The sequence below is a fragment of the Carassius auratus genome, unplaced genomic scaffold (assembly GCF_003368295.1).
Source record: "Carassius auratus strain Wakin unplaced genomic scaffold, ASM336829v1 scaf_tig00021220, whole genome shotgun sequence".
NCBI lineage: Eukaryota > Metazoa > Chordata > Actinopteri > Cypriniformes > Cyprinidae > Carassius > Carassius auratus.
In genome coordinates, this window is record NW_020525091.1 from 1 (window position 1) to 20,906 (window position 20,906).

A 20,906-nucleotide genomic window follows, 5' to 3' on the forward strand; every position below is an offset into this window, starting at 1 on the left:
ACTATATGAATATGTGAATTCTATATTGGATGTACACACCAGGTCATCTTGTGGCAGAGGAGGTTTTGGAGGGTCGTCCACGACGGGACGGTTTCTGCTGCTGCTCCTCCTGACCACACACACACACACACACACACACACACACACACACGTCAGTCAGTCATGCACATCAGATCTCAGCAGTTAGTGAGGCAGGAGTGTTTGATGCTCACGGGTCACGTCTTCCTCATCCTTCCTCTCCTCCTCTTCATCACTCGCTTTGATCATCTCCTCTTCTTCAGATGGACTTGCTGTGAGAATCAAACTTTTATTCAGGCATCAAGCTGTACGACTTAAACACAAAAGATGTTTAGCAGAAGGATCATGCTGCTCTTCTCCATACAGTGATGATTTGTGGACAGACACTTGATAAACACTACTGACCTTCATCTTTTCTCTGTTTGACAGATTGACATGGTTCTCCTTCACCTCTGCGCTCGAGTCCTGCAGAAACACTCATTATAAAGCTACTCATCTCACACACACACACACACTCGCTGATTGACTTACTGGAGCAGAAGCAGGAAGATCGTCTGATCTCTTTCGTTTCAGTCCAGGTCTCACTACAGAGAGAGAGACACAGGTGAACTGATGATCTACAGACAGATGTGTGTGTGTGTGTGTGTGTCTATGTGAGAGAGTGAGTGAGTGTGTGTGTGTGTATTTCTGTGTGAGTGTGTGTGTGAGAGAGTGAGTGTGTTTCTGTGTGTGAGAGTGAGAGGGCCTGTGTGAGAGAGTGAGTGTGTGTGAGAGAGTGAGTGTGTGTGAGAGAGTCAGTGTTGTGTGTGTGAGAGTGATAGAGAGTGAGTGAGTGATAGAGAGAGTGTGTGTGAGAATGTGTGTGTTTCTGTGTGTGAGAGTGAGTGAGTGTGTGTGAGCCTGAGAGAAAGTGAGCCTGTGTGTGAGAGTGAGAGAGAGAGAGTGAGTGTGTGAGAGAGTGAGTGTGTCTGTGTGTGAGAGTGAGAGATTTCATACACCTTTATTATACATAGATATTAAAAAAAAACATTACCAAACAACGACCAAAAAAATCAAACATATACCCCAAGCTCAAATTAACAACATATCAAAAATTAATTCTCCATCAATACAACACAAATAATATTACTAAAACACCACTGTAATTCAAAAGACTCCAAATCATTCATTAGTTGATAATACTTAAAATCAACATCACTCGAGCCCTTAAAAAAGCTTTAAAAAGAGTTACAGCATCTTGATTTGGTCTGTTTTCAATCTCTGTTTCTCCTTGTAACATATATTGCAAATTTTGCTTGTCCAACAATAAAGTTGATCAGCTGCCACTTTATTCTCTGCTTCTGACAATATCTCAATCCTAAAATAAAGGCATTAGTAGAGAAGAGAGTGAGTCTGTGTGTGAGAGTGAGTGAGTGTGTGAGTGAGCCTGTGTGTGTGAGTGTTTCTGTGTGAGAGAGAGAGTGAGTGTGTCTGTGTGTGAGAGTGATAGAGAGAGAGTGAGTGAGTGTGTGAGTGATGTGTGTGAGTGATAGAGAGTGAGTGTGTGTGAGAGTGTGTGTTTCTGTGTGAGAGAGAGAGAGAGAGAGAGAGAGAGAGAGAGTGAGCCTGTGTGTGAGAGTGAGTGAGAGAGAGAGAGAGTGTGTGAGAAAGAGTGAGTATGTGTTTCTGTGTGAGAGAGAAAGTCTGTGTGTGTGTGAGAGTGAGAGAGTGTGTGTTTCTGTGTGAGAGAGAGAGAGAGAGAGAGAGAGAGTGAGCCTGTGTGTGAGAGTGAGAGAGAGAGAGAGAGAGGAGAGAGAGAGTGTGAGAAAGAGTGAGTATGTGTTTCTTTGTGAGAGAGAAAGTCTGTGTGTGTGTGTGAGAGTGAGAGAGAGTGAGTGAGAGAGAGTGTCTGTGTGTGTGTGAGAGTGAGTGAGCCTGTGTGTGAGAGTGAGTGAGTGTGTGAGAGTGTGGTGTGCGCGAGTGAGCGAGAGATGGTTTGTCGGTGTCTGTGAGTGAGAGAGAGAGAGTGTACAATGCTTTGGCAATATGTACCTTTGTATGTCATGCCAATAAAGCAAGCAATATGAATTGAATTGAATTGAATTGAGTGTGTGTGTGAGAGAGTATGTGTTTCTGTGTGAGAGAGAGAGTGTGTGTGTGTGAGAGTGAGAGCCTGTGTGTGAGAGTGAGAGAAGTGAGTGAGTGTGTGTGAGAGTGAGAGTGTGTGTGTGTGAGAGAGTGAGTGTGAGTGAGATGGTTTCAGTGTCTGTGAGTGAGAGAGAGTGAGTGTGTGTGTGTGTGTGTGTGTGGTGTGTGTGTGTGAGAGAGATGAGACCTGTTGTGTGAGAGTGAGAGAGTGAGTAATTGTTTGTGTGTGTGAGTGAGTGTGTGAGACAGTGAGATGGTTTCTGTGTGTGTGAGAGTGTTAGTGAGAGAGTGAAAGGGTGTGAGTGAGAGAGAGAGAGAGAGAGTGTGAGTGAGAGAGTGAGTTTGTGTGTGAGTGTTTCTGTGTGTGTGAGAGTGTTAGTGAGAGTGAAAGGGGTGTGAGAGAGAGAGAGAGTGTGAGCGCGTGTGAGAGTGAGTGAGTGTGTGTGGTGTGTGTGTGTGTGTGTCACCTGCAGGAGTGTCTCTGGTCTGAGCTGCGGAGCGGCGACTCCTGCGGCTCTGCTGAAAATATAAAAAAACATGATTGTCAAATAATAAATGAATGTTTTCAATTTTCAGAAAAGCATAAACTGATTGCAGAGTGAAAGTTCAATAATCTGACTGAACAACAAGTTTTCCAATTCTTCAAATCAGGAAAGAGACTTAATACAACAGACAAGAGAAAGTTTAATAATATAACAATGAATCTTGAAAACCTAGTAAAGAATTTTATATTTAAATCAGTTTTTCTCTAATTGGAGAATCAGCCGAACACACAAATGCACCTCTTTTGGCTCCTCCTCCACAGCTGGCTCCGCCTCCTTGGGCTGTGAAGCAGAGCCTTATGGGAAAGAAGAGAAACAGGGTCACGTGATCAGGAGTGTGAGAGCAGAACGGCTCGCTGCAGGTGTGACGAGACTCTTACGTGTTTCAGACGCTCTGGTGGATCTTCCTCTGCGTGGAGTCCTGCTCGATCTCTCCTCTTCTTCACCCTCACACTGTCACACACACACACACACACACACACACACACACACATTAACACAGTTTTCACACAAGCCATGTGTGCACCACATGAAAACTCACACTACTGAGATGAAGTATAATTCATGACTTCAATTTTGTAATTATGACAAACTAATTCAAAATTATGTGAGAAAATATTTGTTCGTCAGAATTGTCATACTGAAATTATGACAGATATAATAATATCATGATTTAGATTTTTTATTCTTATATAATTTTAACCTTTTATCTCGGTCATACTTTTGACTTCTTTATTTTATAATTATGACTTGGTATGACTTAGTATGTCTATATTTTAACTTAAAAGCCCAATGTTAAACAATTATGACTCATAAGTCATGACTTAACGTGATTTTTTCCCTTACATGCCAGAAAAGGAGAGAGAAAGAAGAAAACTCACCTCTTTAGAAGCCGTTTGCTCTTTTTCAGCATCAGCGCTGGTTTGATGAGCTGCAGTCAGAAAAACAGCATTTAATTCAGGAAACCTGACATCTGATGTGCTGCACATGTCACTGTTATTCATTCAGAAGCAGCGAGTGATTTCCTGGTTCTCTTTTGTGGTTCTGACACAGACAGCAGCAGGTTTATTAGACACACACACACACACCTGTCCTCTGAGCAGATGATCGTCCTGACTGCGTGCCGCTCTCCGTCTGCTCCACCTGATCAGATAAATCATTAGTGACACGCACATGATTCCGGTTTAAGATCTGCTGATGAAGTGATCCTGATCTGTTACCGTCTCAGAGTCGTCTGATGACTTCTGCTTCTGCTCGTCTGAGACCGATGCAGCGCCTGCATCAAACACACGGTTACACTGAGACATGCTCCACACACTCACCATCAGAAACACACACACCACTCTTCATCATCACTAACCTGGGTCTGAAGAGTCCATCTCAGGCCAGCGCATCTGTGGAGATCATCTGCGCAGGCTCAGCTGTGTCTGTCTCTTTACTGTCTGCATTAAGTGTCTGCGCAGGCTCCTCTGCATCTGTGGAGATCGTCTGCGCAGGCTCAGCTGTGTCGCTCCTTTACTGTCTGCAGTGATCGTCTGTGCAGGCTGTGCAGGCTCTCTGGATCTGTGTTTTTATTGTCTAAAGTGAGGGTCTGTGCTGGCTCAGCTGTGTCTGTCTGCTTCACGTCTGCATTGAGTGTCTGCACAGGCTCCTCTGGATCTGTGGAGATCGTCTGCGCAGGCTCAGCTGTGTCGGTCTCTTCTGTGTCTGCTGTGTCCGTCTGCGCAGGCTCCTCTGGATCTGTCTCTTTTGTGTCTTCAGTGAATGTCTGCGCAGGCTCCTCTGGATCTGTAGTGTCCGTCTGCGCAGGCTCAGCTGTGTCTGCTGTAACCTCTGGCGTGGATCCCGCTGCTTCTTCAGCGAGAGGTGTTAGCAGGTGACACAGCTATGTCTGCAGGGAGGCTCTGTCCTGTCTCTGCAGCATCTGTAAGACCAGTCTTCATGGACTCGGCAGCATCTGCAGTGAAGGTCTGCATGGTCTCAGCTGTGTCTGTTTGCATGGACTGCGTGTCTGCCAGCTCGGCTGCTTCTGTGCGGACCGTCAGCGTGGATTCAGCTGTGTCTGCAGTGAAGGTCTGAACGTCTCCGCAGCATCTGCAGTAAGAGTTAGCATGGACTGGTCTGCGTCTGGAATGAGAGACTGGGTGGACTCAGCTGTGTCTGCAGTGGTCATCTGTGTAACTTCAGCTGTGTCTGCAGTGGGAGTCTGCGTGGGCTCATCTGCTGGAAGTCTTTCATCGGTCTGCTCATCTCCAGCCTGAAAAAAAAAAACATTAACAGGAAACACTAGATCAAAAATCTACTTGATCAGAAGCAGCTTCATTGCTGACAGGATATCCTGAGAGTATTTTATTACACGCCAACAAGACGCCACTGCAATCCAAACCAGCAAAGTGTTCGGTTCTGTGCAGTTCAACAATCTGAGATGGTCCTGCGTTTACCTCTGATGTCACTTCCTGTAGCCGAGAGCCTCCGTCTCCATGGGCTCTGCTGTAGCGATCCCGGAGGACTGTAACCCACTTCCTGTAGGGAGCGTCTCCATAGCGACCGGAGAATCGGTGATGAGATCGGAGGAGCAAGCGGTGTCTGGATCCATGGAGAGCAGTGCAAGCGCCGCTTCCTTCATCTTCATATCGGCCTCCGCTTCCTCCGGACAGAGAGCTCTGAGGCGGAGCTGTGGACTCCCATCAGGCTCAAGAGGGCGTCGGCTTCTGCAGTCAGTGGGCGGGGCTCTCTGACCACAGCGTCCTCGTCCTCAGGTTCAGGAGTGATGTCACTCAGAGCGGCGTACGGATCGTCTGGTACAGGTGTGGAACCGGAGACGGCGCCGGGTTCTAGTGGTTCTCCAGACTTGCTCTCGGACTCTTTCTCCACCTTCTTCTCCGATGTTTTCTTCACGAGCTTCGGTTTCTCCTCTTTCTTCTGTTCTGCCGTTCCTGGTTTACTCTTGGCTTCTGTTTTTTTATCTGATTTGCCCGCAGTGGGATTCTGGGGTTTAGACTTGTGCTTCTCCGTTAGGGATTTGACCTTTGAACCCGTCTCTGCCTTTCTGACCTCGCTCTCGGTTTCCGAGCCGGATTTCTGCGGATGAGTCTTGTCCACAGACGAATCCTTCCGATCCGTCCGCACCTTGGTCTTCTCTCCAGGTTTAGCCTCTGGGTGACTCTTTGACCTCTTGAGAATCTCTTTAGGCTGCTTGTCTTTCTTCCGGCTGACCTCTGAACCCGTCTCGACCTCTGACCTCTCCTCTGAGGAGCCGGTGGAGTCCAGACGCCGGAGCAGCTTCGAGTCGCCCTTCGGTTTCTCTCTCTCGTTCACAGCAGTCTTTCCTTTCTTCAGGTTCGCTTCATCCACCGCTTCAGACACACTCGTCTTTCCTTCTCGAGAAGACACAGAACTCTTCCTGTCTGGCTTGACCTTTGACCCCTTCTTCTCATCAGCTGCTCCTTTCGCAGTCCCTCCATCTTTCTCTTCGGCCGGGGTGTCCCCGCTCTTCCTGCTCTCCGTCTTGAGTTTGTGCTTGAGTCGTTCGTCAGGGACGCCGCGCTCTTTCTCCTTGCGCTCCTTTTCTTTGGAAAGCGGGTCTTTCCGAGTGTTTTTGCGGCGTTCTTCTGTTCCCAGCTCCAGGTCCAGGATGAAGGAGTGAACGCGGTTTTTGTCAGGGAGTTTCTCCTCGCTGTCGGTCTTCTTCCTGCGCTGCTCCCTCAAGATCAGACGGCCGTCGCACTGACTTCAGACTCGCCGGCTTCACCTGCAGAGACACAGAAGTGTTCACTACTGAGAGAGAGAGAGAGACTGACTGAATCACTTTCGGTGTCACTTTTCTTCCTGTCGTCCTCTTTCTGAAACGAAGCAGTCATTGAGGAGTGTGTTATCATCAGGTCTATTGATGCAATCACATGTAGTGTTCTGGACACTGCTAGCTTTAGGGAACTAGTGGCTGTTTGCTCCACTAACCTGAGTCTCTCTTTCTCTGTCTGCTCAGAGCCACTTTCTTCTCCAGGACCTTCTTCTCTTTTCGAGCCTCTTTAGCTCGGGGTCTCTTGCGATCTGTAAGGAGAAACTCACGTCAGAGACCAGATCATCCCACACACACACACAGTGCTCGGTACCCTGTTCCTCGTTCTGCGCTGCTCTCAGTCTGCGTTTCTCCTCCATCCGCTCGCGGTTCAGCTGCCGCTTCAGAAGACGCTCCTCTTTGTCTTTGGCCTGTGGAGGGAGAGTTAAATTATATCAGATTTCAACAAAAACAACCACCAGGTGAAAATGAAACATCATCACAATAAACTATTTTAAGGGGCTCGTTTGAAAATATTGATTTCCCGTTGGTTTTGAAGAAGCGATACTGATTAAATCCTAAGATCCTCGATGCAGTTTTAATGATAGCCACCATTTAAATGTTTGTATTAAAAAAATCTAATTGGATTAAAAACGATATTATCATTACAAAGTTATTACAGCTTTATTATTATAAACACTGCCTTGTGTGCAGTTAAAGTTCAAAGTTCAGTTTATATTTGACTTTTATAAAACTGTGTAGCATTAGGGTACACCGTGGTTTTTAAAGTGCTTTATACAGAAATTGACATCAGAGCACTTTTCCAAGTGACACAGCCCCCATAGCTCCACTGGGGTTTAGTGAAAGAGGTCCATCATCACAGTTTGTAGCGTGTCAAAGGTCACGGCGTGCTCTCACCACCGAGCGTCTGCGCTGCTCCACCGTCACCTCGTCATCAGAGTCGCTGTAGTAGCGTGAGTACAGGAAGGGCTTGTGTACGTATCCCTGTCTCACACCACGAGGCTTCTTCTCCGAGTCGTCCCCGGCCGGCGTCTCCCGCCCCCCTCACCTACACACACACACACACACACAGGTGTCGGAGCGCTGCAGTGACACACACACACACACACACACACACACACTGATCACGTGATGCGCTTCTCACCCCCCGAGCTGATCTCTCCCTCCTCGGTGGACTCCGACAGAGGCTCGTTCTCATCGCTGTCTCCCTCGAACGAGGACAGATCGCTGGTGTGGACCGAACTCACCGTGATGTCACTGAGACCGTCCAGATCAGAGTCCTCCAGAGAGTACTCTAACACACACACACACACACACACAGACGCTCTAGAATCAACACTTTCACTTTAATTATTAGTCACTTCTGACTCAAACTCTTATTTCATTATTTCAGTGAAGTGATGAAGAGGATTCTTCTGTCTGCTGTACCTTCTCGGAGTCTCTCTCTGGTCTTCTGTTTGACGCTGGAGGGTTTCTGGGAGTCTGTGTCTGTGCGGTTCTCCTCTCGGATCTTCCCTGAGGATTTACTGCCGTTCCCGGCGTCTCCCTCGTCCTTCACCTCCTCCGTCTCCTCCTCTTCCTCTTCCTGTTTCCCAGGCTGTGGTTCCTCCGGCTGCTCCTCCGTCTCCTCGGGGAGGCTGATGTCCATCTCCTCGTCTCTGTGCTCGAGGCTCGGGTCAGTGCCGCTGGTCTCCGGGATCTGGACATCATCAGCGCCAGAGCATCCAGCTGTCAGAGCAAACAGAAGGAAACATGACTCACGTTCTGGAGGATCTGACAGCGGGTTCTTCAGATGTGAGAAGCTCACCAGCATCACTTCCAGGTTCCACGGTCAGAAGTTCAGCTTCCTGGATTTCTGCAGGAAGGGGCGGAGCTACAGGAGGAAGCTCATCCTCCTCCACGTGGCTGTTTGGAGACAGAAACTTCCGGACGACGCGCTCCACCTGCGGCCGAAAGGAGTGATGGACCTTCGGATCGACGACCTGAGCCACGATCCGGTCCACTCCCTGCTCCAGCATCCCTGACCTGCCGCACACACACACACACGGTGAAGCTCAGGACACACACACAGACGGACAGACAGACAGACAGACGGACAGGACACGTACTGCAGGACCAGCTGTCGGATGCTGTTTCTCAGCTGGTTCTTGTTCAGCTGTGGGCTCCATGTGTGGTTTGCCAGGTGATTGGACACGAAGTTATCCACTCGCTGTCGTAAGTGCAAATACGCCGGCTGAGAGGAAGAAAACAATCACATTACCTCTACTGTATCATACCGGCCTTTATTTCTTCAGCTCTCAATCTCTGTGTTATATGTGCGGATCATTTACATCTCATCTCACTGACACACATCACTGGAGATATAGAGCACAGACTCATATTTACATAAGTCTCCACTCTGCTGTCAGAAAGATCTCACTGATTTACAAGCAGCAGAGTTTAATGTCATAGTAAAACATTACATTGTGATGATGATGATGATAAACTGACCGTTAGGTTTGAATATAAATCAGCGCGAATTTAAAAAACAAGCGGTTTATCAAGACATCCTCACACTCGCTAATCGATTATAAATAAATACATTAATAGTTCTATCTGTGATGTAGAAGACGGAAACACCGCGGTTATTTACGCTACTGCAGAGATCGCCAAGTTTACACAGTGTTAAAATCATGGTACTTTGGTGTTGTTGTGAGGTAAATGTGAGCGTGTTTTGCCTTTGTGTCCACGTCCGCGAGACAGTCTCTGCGGAACTGATCGAACAGACCCTCGGTCTTCAGGTGATTGACGATCATCGACACCAGCTGCGGGTCTCCGGGGTGAAGCGCCGACATCGCAGGGTCGAAACCGGCTGAACTCGAGCCAGCGGAACCTTCGAAACGAACCGAACCGCCGCTGCGCGCTACAGAAGTGAAGCTCCCGCCGGAAGTTTATACAACGCACAAGAAACAGGTGAAGAAGAAGAGGAAACGCGCGGAAATTCAGCGCCATCTAAAGGACACGCTGCAACGGATGTCTATGGGGAAGCGAAGCTTTTCGAAACATTGAATCAACTGAACCAATTGATTCGCAAAATGATTCCTAGTTTCGAAGCACTCTAAACGCCTCACGCTGGTGACGCCTGCCGGTCAAAACTGCGTAAGTGCAACAGAAACATGTATAAAACACTTTTTACAAACAGATTGCAAATTACTGAGGGTGTAATCTAGTAAAGGCAATCAACAGATACTATTAAATATGAGGTGTCTGTATGAATGGCAGGGTTTGTTTGTGTGTTTTAATCAGCCCCCAGATGTGAAATACAAATAAAACTGATCAGAGATCAGGTCAAAATCATATATGCACTGCTAATGGCGAACTATTCCAAGCAATTATGACCCAACGCCGGCTCATTTACTGAAATCATGTAGATACGCGATGCGAATCAATGGTGACTCTCAAAGTGACTCTCAAAGGTTTCGAAACTTCACGGTTGGTAAAAGGGGAGAAACGAACAATTGCTTCACACGCCATATGGTGACACCTGCTGGTCAAAACTGTCTCAACACAGACAAAAACAATACAATACTAATACTGCTTTTACAAACTCATTCCAACATTTGTCCACAAATGTCTCATAAAATGCCTACAAGCTGATCCGACATAAGGTAAAAATACCAGACACTGTTTTGCAGAGATCATCGTGACGTGAAGCCACGTTTACGGACACCGCGTGACTCTGGCAGTCTGATGCGCGTTCCGATCCAGTTTCGATACAAATGATTGAGGTTTCGAAGCTTTACCGCATCACTTAGGCATCGGTATGTTTAGGATCCGATAGCGTTCTTATCAGACTGGTTGAAAAAGAGTTGGCAGCGGTGGGATTCGAACCCACGCCCCCGAAGAGACTGGAGCCTTAGAGCGCTAGCTGACGAAGGATAGTCCGACATAATTTCAGAAATGTTGAGCAATGTCGAACTGCGCAGCCAATCGCATCGAAGCGCTATGACATTTGGACCAATCGCGTCGAAGCGCCTTAACATTTCCAGCCAATCAAAAAGCGCAATTTATAACATTATCTTGACATTCGTGACATTTGACCAATCAGAGAGCAGGGGGATTTCGACGGCACGTTTCCGCGTCTCACCGCTAGGTGGAGGGGTCAGCGCTTCTAGTCAGGTGTCAATCAAGTTGCCGAACCGTGCCGAAGGTGTACGAAAGAATGACATCATCCTCAGGGGGCGTGTCAGAGGTAAAAAAGGTTAATTACTCAAGTTTGTGACCTATGACAAGGGTCATTGTCGCGTAGTTCGACATAAAAAGTGGTACGAGATTTGTCAATGGGTGAGTGTTTGTTACCTTTGCATTATAGATGTATAAAAATAAAAAATAATCGTAATCGAACATTATTAGTATCTTGGTTTAGTGTATTTGCATAAGAGAACAACACATCAGGCTTCAGAACAAACATTTACCTGGTCCCATTCATTTGAACGATGTAATGTGATGGTTGTGTTATGTTATGGCTTTCAACAGGGCAAACCAGAGTGTGTAATAATTGTTTATAGACATTTATGTAATGTTGCAGGTATTTTAAGAAATGTTCCTGTCTTGTATCTTTCTCCTCTAAATAGAGATACCAGTTGTAACATTATATATAAGATAAATGGGACTTGTGTCCTAGAAATGAATGAATGAATGAATAAATATATGAATTTAATGAAGTATTTTATGCTCTCTTAAGGGACTCACTTGTATTGTGCATTATATTTGTTATAATGCTTACAGATAGAGAAATGTCAGATGCTGTCTCGTGGCCAAAAAACCTTGCTTGGAGGTGTGCTGAAATGCATGTTTTTTATTAGTATCATTAGTATATTTACTGAAAAGGTTTCTTTCTGAATTATGTATTAAGGGTTTTTTTTTTTTTTTTTTTTTTTTTTTTCGTCTTAAGCCTCTACTGGACCAGCACAAAGGGTGGTGGAAGAACCTCATGATGCTGAAACAGCAAAGAAGGCCATGGAGCAGAGTCAGCCTGACCCCCAGCCTCATCCCATGCCCCTGCCCCGGCCCCAGCCTACTGCACCTGTGGAAGCAAGAGTTGCAACACAATTTTCAATGGTAAGAATTACTATTTAACTTTTTTAATAATACCACTTAAGAATGTGCTCAATTAAAATTCAAGAAAGTTCAGAACGTAAGATGAAGAAAAAAAGAAAAAGCAAGAATGCTATGAGATGCTGGCTGAGACCTACTAATTGTCACCCCTCTTGTACAGTGGGGGCACCTGTTGTCTGCTGAATGGTCAGTTTGAATATCTCAGATTTGGTTTAAGTCACATGGTCAAGGATAAATGTAGAATGTAACCTGTTTGCTTTCTCTCTTGAGACTAGACTCATGTCCCTCATGGCATCCCTCTCAATACTTCTCATGTGTTAAAGCTACATTATCTTTCTTTCTCAATCTCAGGTAACATACCACATAGATGCTGGCTATCATTAACTGTACACATTAACAATTATTCCATCATGCAAATACTTTGTAGTAATTTCAGGAGTCAATACTGCTAATAAATATGGATGACACTTCTATTCAGAAAGAAATGTTTTTAAAAACCTGCATTTACTTAAAATAGTAATATTAATATAAATCGTAATTCTTGCTATTATAACACATTCTGTCTTCTCACATTTTTGATTTACCAAACCAAGATTTACTGGCTCTCACATTGCTGCAGCAAAGCCAAATCTTAGTGTGGTCAGGAGACCTTCTCAGGTTGAAGACCAACCCAGCGCAGCATTGTCTTGTGCCTCTATACCAAGCAGTACTGTCTCTGTAAGTAATGGCATAATGTATAAAGTATTCTATAAAGGCACTTTTCACGTTCCATTCTGTACGAATTATTAAACTTGTTCAATTTTTCTTTTAATACCAGAAAACCATATTTTTGTCGATGTTTCAGGGTGTGCCAGTGTTCCAGGGTCTACAAATGGTTCAAAGACTGTCAGCGGTCCATAGGATGCCACTGTTACAGCCTATTTTGCAGAGCACCAATTCACAACCAGCTCCACAAACCATGCCCAAGAGACCCTACAAGGCAAACACTTGCAGGAAGTGTGGAAAATTCAAAACCAGTGCAACGGGACATAGCCAGTACAGGGGCAAGGTGTATATACTGTCCACAGACTGAGAACATTACAAAAGAAAAGTGGTTAGAGTAAATCCGGAGAACCTTCTCCCAAATAATGTATACACTATATATTTTTATTTATTGTTGTGTGTATATAGTTGTTTAAATATAGTTCACTATTGTTAATATTTGTGTCTAACATTATTTTATTTAACTTGCTTTTTTAATCCTATTTAACTTTTACTTTTACCTTTTTAATTTATTGTTTGAAAACTTCATTTAATATTCATTACTTTTCTATTAGCATAATTGTAAAATAAATAAAAAAACAAATTGAGAAATGTGTTTTGATTTCTACATTTATTTTCCTTTTATTTCCCTTTTAAATTTTTTTTTTTGAAAACTTATATAAATTTAATTTGTTTAATATTCATTACTGTTATGTTGGCATAATTGTAAAAAAAAAAAAAAAGAGAATGATTGCTTTTTATTTGTACTTTAGTAAACATTTCATCAGTACACTGCAACAATAGAACGTATTCCTATAAAAAGATAATTTGCACTTTGTCATTTGTCACAGACATTTTTAAGCATAATAATGACTATTTTTGCATCCTTTTTTAATTAAAAATGACAGATTTAAAGGTGTCTTGAATGAATGTAACCTTAAAAAAAATCTGATTTAATATCAATAAAATCACAACTAATAACATGCTTAAAATAAATATGAATACAACTACACATAATAACATGCTTAATAACAAAAATAATACAACAACTACTAAATAACTAATAATAACAAAACACATTTCCATTGGTGTATTAAAATGTAATAAAAAAATATCAAACAAGCACATATATACATTTAATTAACCTTGAAACTTCATTTATTTAAAGCAATTAACAATAAAACAAAAAGTTGTCTTTAGCTGGATTCGAACCCGCGTCGAGGGGAGCACCTGCAATAGAAAACAGTGTAATATAAATGCGCGAATTTACCGCAAGAAGAAACCGGAAGATGTATCACTGCGCGCATGCTAAGGAAGATCCGTCTTTGAACATCAAATTTCACCCTTTCTTTTCTTCATTTTTTCTTTCTCTTCTTCCCCTTCTCTTTTTCTTCCTTCCCTCTTTTCTTCCCTTCTTCCCCGTCTTTGACGGACTATTGTTCCCCAGCTTGAGCGCTAGCTGACGAAGGATAGTCCGACATAATTTCAGAAATGTTGAGCAATGTCGAACTGCGCAGCCAATCGCATCGAAGCGCTATGACATTTGGACCAATCGCGTCGAAGCGCCTTAACATTTCCAGCCAATCAAAAAGCGCAATTTATAACATTATCTTGACATTCGTGACATTTGACCAATCAGAGAGCAGGGGGATTTCGACGGCACGTTTCCGCGTCTCACCGCTAGGTGGAGGGGTCAGCGCTTCTAGTCAGGTGTCAATCAAGTTGCCGAACCGTGCCGAAGGTGTACGAAAGAATGACATCATCCTCAGGGGGCGTGTCAGAGGTAAAAAAGGTTAATTACTCAAGTTTGTGACCTATGACAAGGGTCATTGTCGCGTAGTTCGACATAAAAAGTGGTACGAGATTTGTCAATGGGTGAGTGTTTGTTACCTTTGCATTATAGATGTATAAAAATAAAAAATAATCGTAATCGAACATTATTAGTATCTTGGTTTAGTGTATTTGCATAAGAGAACAACACATCAGGCTTCAGAACAAACATTTACCTGGTCCCATTCATTTGAACGATGTAATGTGATGGTTGTGTTATGTTATGGCTTTCAACAGGGCAAACCAGAGTGTGTAATAATTGTTTATAGACATTTATGTAATGTTGCAGGTATTTTAAGAAATGTTCCTGTCTTGTATCTTTCTCCTCTAAATAGAGATACCAGTTGTAACATTATATATAAGATAAATGGGACTTGTGTCCTAGAAATGAATGAATGAATGAATAAATATATGAATTTAATGAAGTATTTTATGCTCTCTTAAGGGACTCACTTGTATTGTGCATTATATTTGTTATAATGCTTACAGATAGAGAAATGTCAGATGCTGTCTCGTGGCCAAAAAACCTTGCTTGGAGGTGTGCTGAAATGCATGTTTTTTATTAGTATCATTAGTATATTTACTGAAAAGGTTTCTTTCTGAATTATGTATTAAGGGTTTTTTTTTTTTTTTTTTTTTTTTTTTCGTCTTAAGCCTCTACTGGACCAGCACAAAGGGTGGTGGAAGAACCTCATGATGCTGAAACAGCAAAGAAGGCCATGGAGCAGAGTCAGCCTGACCCCCAGCCTCATCCCATGCCCCTGCCCCGGCCCCAGCCTACTGCACCTGTGGAAGCAAGAGTTGCAACACAATTTTCAATGGTAAGAATTACTATTTAACTTTTTTAATAATACCACTTAAGAATGTGCTCAATTAAAATTCAAGAAAGTTCAGAACGTAAGATGAAGAAAAAAAGAAAAAGCAAGAATGCTATGAGATGCTGGCTGAGACCTACTAATTGTCACCCCTCTTGTACAGTGGGGGCACCTGTTGTCTGCTGAATGGTCAGTTTGAATATCTCAGATTTGGTTTAAGTCACATGGTCAAGGATAAATGTAGAATGTAACCTGTTTGCTTTCTCTCTTGAGACTAGACTCATGTCCCTCATGGCATCCCTCTCAATACTTCTCATGTGTTAAAGCTACATTATCTTTCTTTCTCAATCTCAGGTAACATACCACATAGATGCTGGCTATCATTAACTGTACACATTAACAATTATTCCATCATGCAAATACTTTGTAGTAATTTCAGGAGTCAATACTGCTAATAAATATGGATGACACTTCTATTCAGAAAGAAATGTTTTTAAAAACCTGCATTTACTTAAAATAGTAATATTAATATAAATCGTAATTCTTGCTATTATAACACATTCTGTCTTCTCACATTTTTGATTTACCAAACCAAGATTTACTGGCTCTCACATTGCTGCAGCAAAGCCAAATCTTAGTGTGGTCAGGAGACCTTCTCAGGTTGAAGACCAACCCAGCGCAGCATTGTCTTGTGCCTCTATACCAAGCAGTACTGTCTCTGTAAGTAATGGCATAATGTATAAAGTATTCTATAAAGGCACTTTTCACGTTCCATTCTGTACGAATTATTAAACTTGTTCAATTTTTTCTTTTAATACCAGAAAACCATATTTTTGTCGATGTTTCAGGGTGTGCCAGTGTTCCAGGGTCTACAAATGGTTCAAAGACTGTCAGCGGTCCATAGGATGCCACTGTTACAGCCTATTTTGCAGAGCACCAATTCACAACCAGCTCCACAAACCATGCCCAAGAGACCCTACAAGGCAAACACTTGCAGGAAGTGTGGAAAATTCAAAACCAGTGCAACGGGACATAGCCAGTACAGGGGCAAGGTGTATATACTGTCCACAGACTGAGAACATTACAAAAGAAAAGTGGTTAGAGTAAATCCGGAGAACCTTCTCCCAAATAATGTATACACTATATATTTTTATTTATTGTTGTGTGTATATAGTTGTTTAAATATAGTTCACTATTGTTAATATTTGTGTCTAACATTATTTTATTTAACTTGCTTTTTTAATCCTATTTAACTTTTACTTTTACCTTTTTAATTTATTGTTTGAAAACTTCATTTAATATTCATTACTTTTCTATTAGCATAATTGTAAAATAAATAAAAAAACAAATTGAGAAATGTGTTTTGATTTCTACATTTATTTTCCTTTTATTTCCCTTTTAAATTTTTTTTTTTGAAAACTTATATAAATTTAATTTGTTTAATATTCATTACTGTTATGTTGGCATAATTGTAAAAAAAAAAAAAAAGAGAATGATTGCTTTTTATTTGTACTTTAGTAAACATTTCATCAGTACACTGCAACAATAGAACGTATTCCTATAAAAAGATAATTTGCACTTTGTCATTTGTCACAGACATTTTTAAGCATAATAATGACTATTTTTGCATCCTTTTTTAATTAAAAATGACAGATTTAAAGGTGTCTTGAATGAATGTAACCTTAAAAAAAATCTGATTTAATATCAATAAAATCACAACTAATAACATGCTTAAAATAAATATGAATACAACTACACATAATAACATGCTTAATAACAAAAATAATACAACAACTACTAAATAACTAATAATAACAAAACACATTTCCATTGGTGTATTAAAATGTAATAAAAAAATATCAAACAAGCACATATATACATTTAATTAACCTTGAAACTTCATTTATTTAAAGCAATTAACAATAAAACAAAAAGTTGTCTTTAGCTGGATTCGAACCCGCGTCGAGGGGAGCACCTGCAATAGAAAACAGTGTAATATAAATGCGCGAATTTACCGCAAGAAGAAACCGGAAGATGTATCACTGCGCGCATGCTAAGGAAGATCCGTCTTTGAACATCAAATTTCACCCTTTCTTTTCTTCATTTTTTCTTTCTCTTCTTCCCCTTCTCTTTTTCTTCCTTCCCTCTTTTCTTCCCTTCTTCCCCGTCTTTGACGGACTATTGTTCCCCAGCTTGAGCGCAGCGCCTTAGACCGCTCGGCCACGCTACCTGTGAGCAGCCGCTGTTCAGGACGCTTCTCGACAACTCAATCAGAAAGAAAAATTGTTATTAGAATACCTTTGTGTTATCGGTAAAGATTACCATTTTTAATGACCAAGCCCTGCCAATAAGAACGAAAATCGTTTTGCAAAACTGCTTGTAGAATCCAATCTAATATTTATATACACAAGCTAAAGCGATAACGTTAGTTCACTTAAAAAAAATTAAACGGTCTCTCACGCGCTGTCAAATTCCAAACGTGTCAGTTTTTCATGTTTAGTATAAAATCTGGCAATTAAACAGTAGATGGGAGCCACTGAATTACACGAATACTACCATCAACTATTTGCTTAGCAATATTCCTCAAAAGATCTTGTTTTTAATAAATTTAATTTATTATTAATAAATTAAATAAACCCCAAAATAATAATCAATAATGAATCATTTATTAATAAATTAAATAAACCCCAGTCAATATTTCAGTAGTTACTGTCACTAACTTTATCAGTACATACAAGGAAAAGGAAGTAATTCATGATACTAGCGGCTGCAGTGTTTTCAGAAGAAACTGATACAGAAAGATACGTTTTAAAGCAGTTTAATAATCACTTGAGTTTGTGCAAATCAACTCCAAACATACAAAGGATTTTATTTGTATGTCTGAGAGACTCCGTATAAGACACACATTCACAGAAGACTGTAAAACATGGATATGAACACAACAGTGAGACAAGACAGAGTGAAACAGATTGTTAACGGTCACACACACACACACACACACACACACACACACACACAGAGTGAATCCGGCCCTCGATCAGGTGTTTCTGACAGTGTGACATGCAGCTCTCACAGCAGGCCTGCGTGTCTCAAACAGGTCCTGGAGCAGTGTGTGTCAGTGGTTTGTGTTGCAGACGGCGCAGGACGCGGCGTGAGTTGGCTTTGACCCAGGGATGCTCCATCACGCTCCTGAGCGGCAGACGCATGGATGGACTGTGACGCAGCAGCTTGGAGATCAGATCACGAGCACCGTCAGACACCAGCTTGGGGAACTGAAGATCCACCTGCTCTCACACACACACACACGGAGCAAAACCAAAAACACCATACTTGAGGACAAGATTTCGAAAAATATTAATGTTCTGACAGGTTAGAGAACACTAACTTTCTGCTTAATGCACCAAAACAAATTTACTGAAAAAAAAAAAAAAACTAAGATTTTAAAAATGAAAGCATCCCTTGGAGCCTGAAGCTGACAGACAGACGGTGTGAAACGCTCCCATGATGCTCTGTGCAGACAGACCTTAGTGATGCGCTTGTATGTCTCTGTGTGGCTGGCCGTCTCGAACGGAGGGTTTCCCACCAGACACTCGTAACACAACACACCGATGCACCACAGATCCACCTTCTCAATCGTGAGTGTGACCCTCGATCATCTTCTGGAGGAAGATAGTCCAGAGTCCCACACATGGTCCGCCGTCTGAGAGATAGAGAGACACACACACACAGCAGAACGACTGAAGATAAAGTCTTGTTTTCTGAAAAATGCTTAAAACATTAATATCTGCCAGTGAGGTCAGAAAAACAGCAGCTTCGTTTGTCCACTTGCATCAATTTTTCACCATGCATGTTCAAGTGCAGTGTAGATTTGTGAGTGTGTAGATGTTTGTCCCGGTGCATTCTGGGTGGTGTGTGGTTACCTGAGAGAGGGTGCGTGGACGGACCAGCCGAAGTCTGCGATCTTGAGCTCTCTCTGAATCCCAGCAGAAGGTTCTCCGGTTTAATGTCTCGGTGGATCACTTCTTCTCGTGACAGTACAGAAGAGCGTCCGCCAGCTCCTCCATGTACTGCAGACACAAGAGCAGCGTCAGACGGGGCTGGAGGAGTGTGTGTGTGTGTGTGAGAGAGACTCACGGTGGCCGTGCGCTGGTCGTCGAAGCGTCCGCAGCGCTGCAGCTCTTTGTACATCTCTCCTCGAGGAGCGAACTCCAGAACCAGAAACACTCGCGTGCTGTCCTGGAAGTAGTTGTAGAAGCGCAGGATGTTGGGGTGCCTGGAAAACAGACGGTTTTAGTTCCTGCAGGGTCCATTGAAGAGCGTCTGAAGGACGGAGACACACCTGAGGTGAGACTGGATCTCAATCTCTCTCCGCAGCTGATGCTCCACTCCTTCCTTTCTCCATCTTGAGACTTGAAGAGCACCTTCAGAGCCACGATCACCTTCAGCTTCCGCTCGCGCGCCAGATACACGTTACCGAACTTGCCCTTCCCCAGCGGAACGGCCGATGTCGAAGTCTTTGATGGAGAACCTCCTGGTGAACCAGAACGGCAGGTAAAATATCTGAAGGTCCTCAAATCAAGACATTTATTGGAGAAGCACAGTGACGCATGGAGACTCGCTTTCTGTGCTCAAAACAAGAAGTAACTCTGATTAGACATTCGTGCTTCTCCAGTAGATGTGTCTTGTTTAAAATCGTTAAGATGTTAATGTTTAGTCCATTATTGTGCATCTCAAGTCAACACAGCTCGTTATATTTGTACTGGAAAACAAGACAAGACAGAAATCCTGAGGAGGAGCATCACTTTGTGTAAGATTGACCTGATCTTCAGCAAGAATAAAAGCGTGATAAAGCAGAGACTGAACTCACTTTGTGTTGGACTTCACGGGAACTCTCCCAGGACCTGAAAGAAGACCACCAGAGACCGAGTCAATCGCTGTCAGCTTCAGAGTGAGTAAATGATCAGAGGTTTATTCTGGAAGTGAACTAATCCTTTAGAGACATCCAACAGATGGATTATCAGCAGTGAGAACACCTCTATAATCTAGTGCACTAGTTAGCAGACACCACAAAGACCCGGATGAGGACCATAATAACACACATCTCGTTTATAAACAGCGCTTGGACATTGTTTTCGAGCTTTTACCTGAAAGAGTGTGTGTGTCTGGATTCATGCCGACTCTGAGAGGACCAACAGTAGCAACCTGAGCCACACACACACACACACACATACACACACACAGGTCATCAGAACAACACTGATTCTCTAAACTCTAATGAAACAGAATTAACTCGCTTCGCCTCACCTGTGTTTGGAAGACTCTCGGTCCCTTATTCTCTTTATTCTGAAAAAAAGACATGTCAAACTCAACACACACGCACGTACATCAATAAAACACAACCAGCTCGCGGATGGGAAACATAAACATGAAAACACATCACTAATATATAATATTCAGCGTCTGTGTAACGTTAATATTTAGCGCTCGCTGCTCTAGGACAATGATAAAAGACTCTGATTTGACACAGATCAGTCCCTGAACGACACTAACATCTCCTAAACACACAAACATATATAAACAGATATTTATATACGCGCGCTTATGTCAGATAAGATAATTAATAATTGTTTATTGTACCTGCATCACGATTATGTGCTCTTGTGTCTGTGTTTCTGCGCTTCCGTTTATTTTTTTTAACCGCCTGGATTTAAAATGAAAACCAGATGGATTTCTATTGGCCGAGCCGCTATGAACTTCGCGCTGATTGGCCCATTAACTCGAACACTCATTGGGCCGAAGACTTGCCAATCATTCTGGCCCCGCCGCTACAGAGACTCGCGCATGTGTATAAAAATAAAAAATAAAATAAAAAAGTTATTTTGATATGATTTAATAAACAATTAAAATACAAAATATCTCCAGGAAATCTGAAAATGT

General features: G+C 42.6%; 3 protein-coding genes and 1 pseudogene across 5 annotated transcripts; all 4 read right to left on the reverse strand.

Moving 5' to 3' along the window:
- Positions 1-206: 206 nt before the first annotated feature.
- On the reverse strand, positions 207-4,067 carry LOC113076766 (FK506-binding protein 4-like). 3 transcript variants are annotated; one of them, XM_026249461.1, is made up of 10 exons: positions 4,048-4,067; positions 3,908-3,963; positions 3,776-3,830; positions 3,589-3,618; positions 3,068-3,142; positions 2,928-2,983; positions 2,613-2,664; positions 550-602; positions 424-483; positions 207-290 (listed from the first exon to the last, which is right to left on the reverse strand). In XM_026249461.1, exons 1-10 carry the CDS (start codon positions 4,064-4,066, stop codon positions 264-266), a joined length of 483 nt encoding a protein of 160 aa, XP_026105246.1. In that variant the 5' UTR covers position 4,067; the 3' UTR covers positions 207-263. The 3 variants fall into 3 exon arrangements, with proteins under 3 accessions (XP_026105246.1, XP_026105245.1, XP_026105244.1); XM_026249460.1 differs by having other exon boundaries at positions 2,613-2,661; positions 3,068-3,140; positions 3,569-3,618; XM_026249459.1 differs by having other exon boundaries at positions 3,068-3,140; positions 3,569-3,618.
- Positions 4,068-4,546: 479 nt separating this feature from the next.
- LOC113076768 (biorientation of chromosomes in cell division protein 1-like 1) lies at positions 4,547-7,308 on the reverse strand. The gene is made up of 6 exons (XM_026249462.1): positions 7,285-7,308; positions 6,800-6,896; positions 6,645-6,737; positions 6,488-6,570; positions 5,129-6,413; positions 4,547-4,944 (listed from the first exon to the last, which is right to left on the reverse strand). The coding sequence occupies exons 1-5, from the start codon at positions 7,306-7,308 to the stop codon at positions 5,316-5,318; spliced, it is 1,395 nt and encodes a 464-aa protein (XP_026105247.1). The 3' UTR covers positions 4,547-4,944; positions 5,129-5,315.
- Positions 7,309-7,595: 287 nt separating this feature from the next.
- On the reverse strand, positions 7,596-10,231 carry LOC113076769 (biorientation of chromosomes in cell division protein 1-like 1). Its single transcript, XM_026249464.1, has 5 exons — positions 9,204-10,231; positions 8,595-8,719; positions 8,294-8,511; positions 7,915-8,214; positions 7,596-7,780 (listed from the first exon to the last, which is right to left on the reverse strand). The coding sequence occupies exons 1-5, from the start codon at positions 9,318-9,320 to the stop codon at positions 7,611-7,613; spliced, it is 930 nt and encodes a 309-aa protein (XP_026105249.1). The 5' UTR covers positions 9,321-10,231; the 3' UTR covers positions 7,596-7,610.
- A 7,540-nt stretch (positions 10,232-17,771) lies between these two features.
- On the reverse strand, positions 17,772-20,615 carry LOC113076770 (aurora kinase B-like; annotated as a pseudogene).
- Between the last annotated feature and the right edge of the window lie 291 nt (positions 20,616-20,906).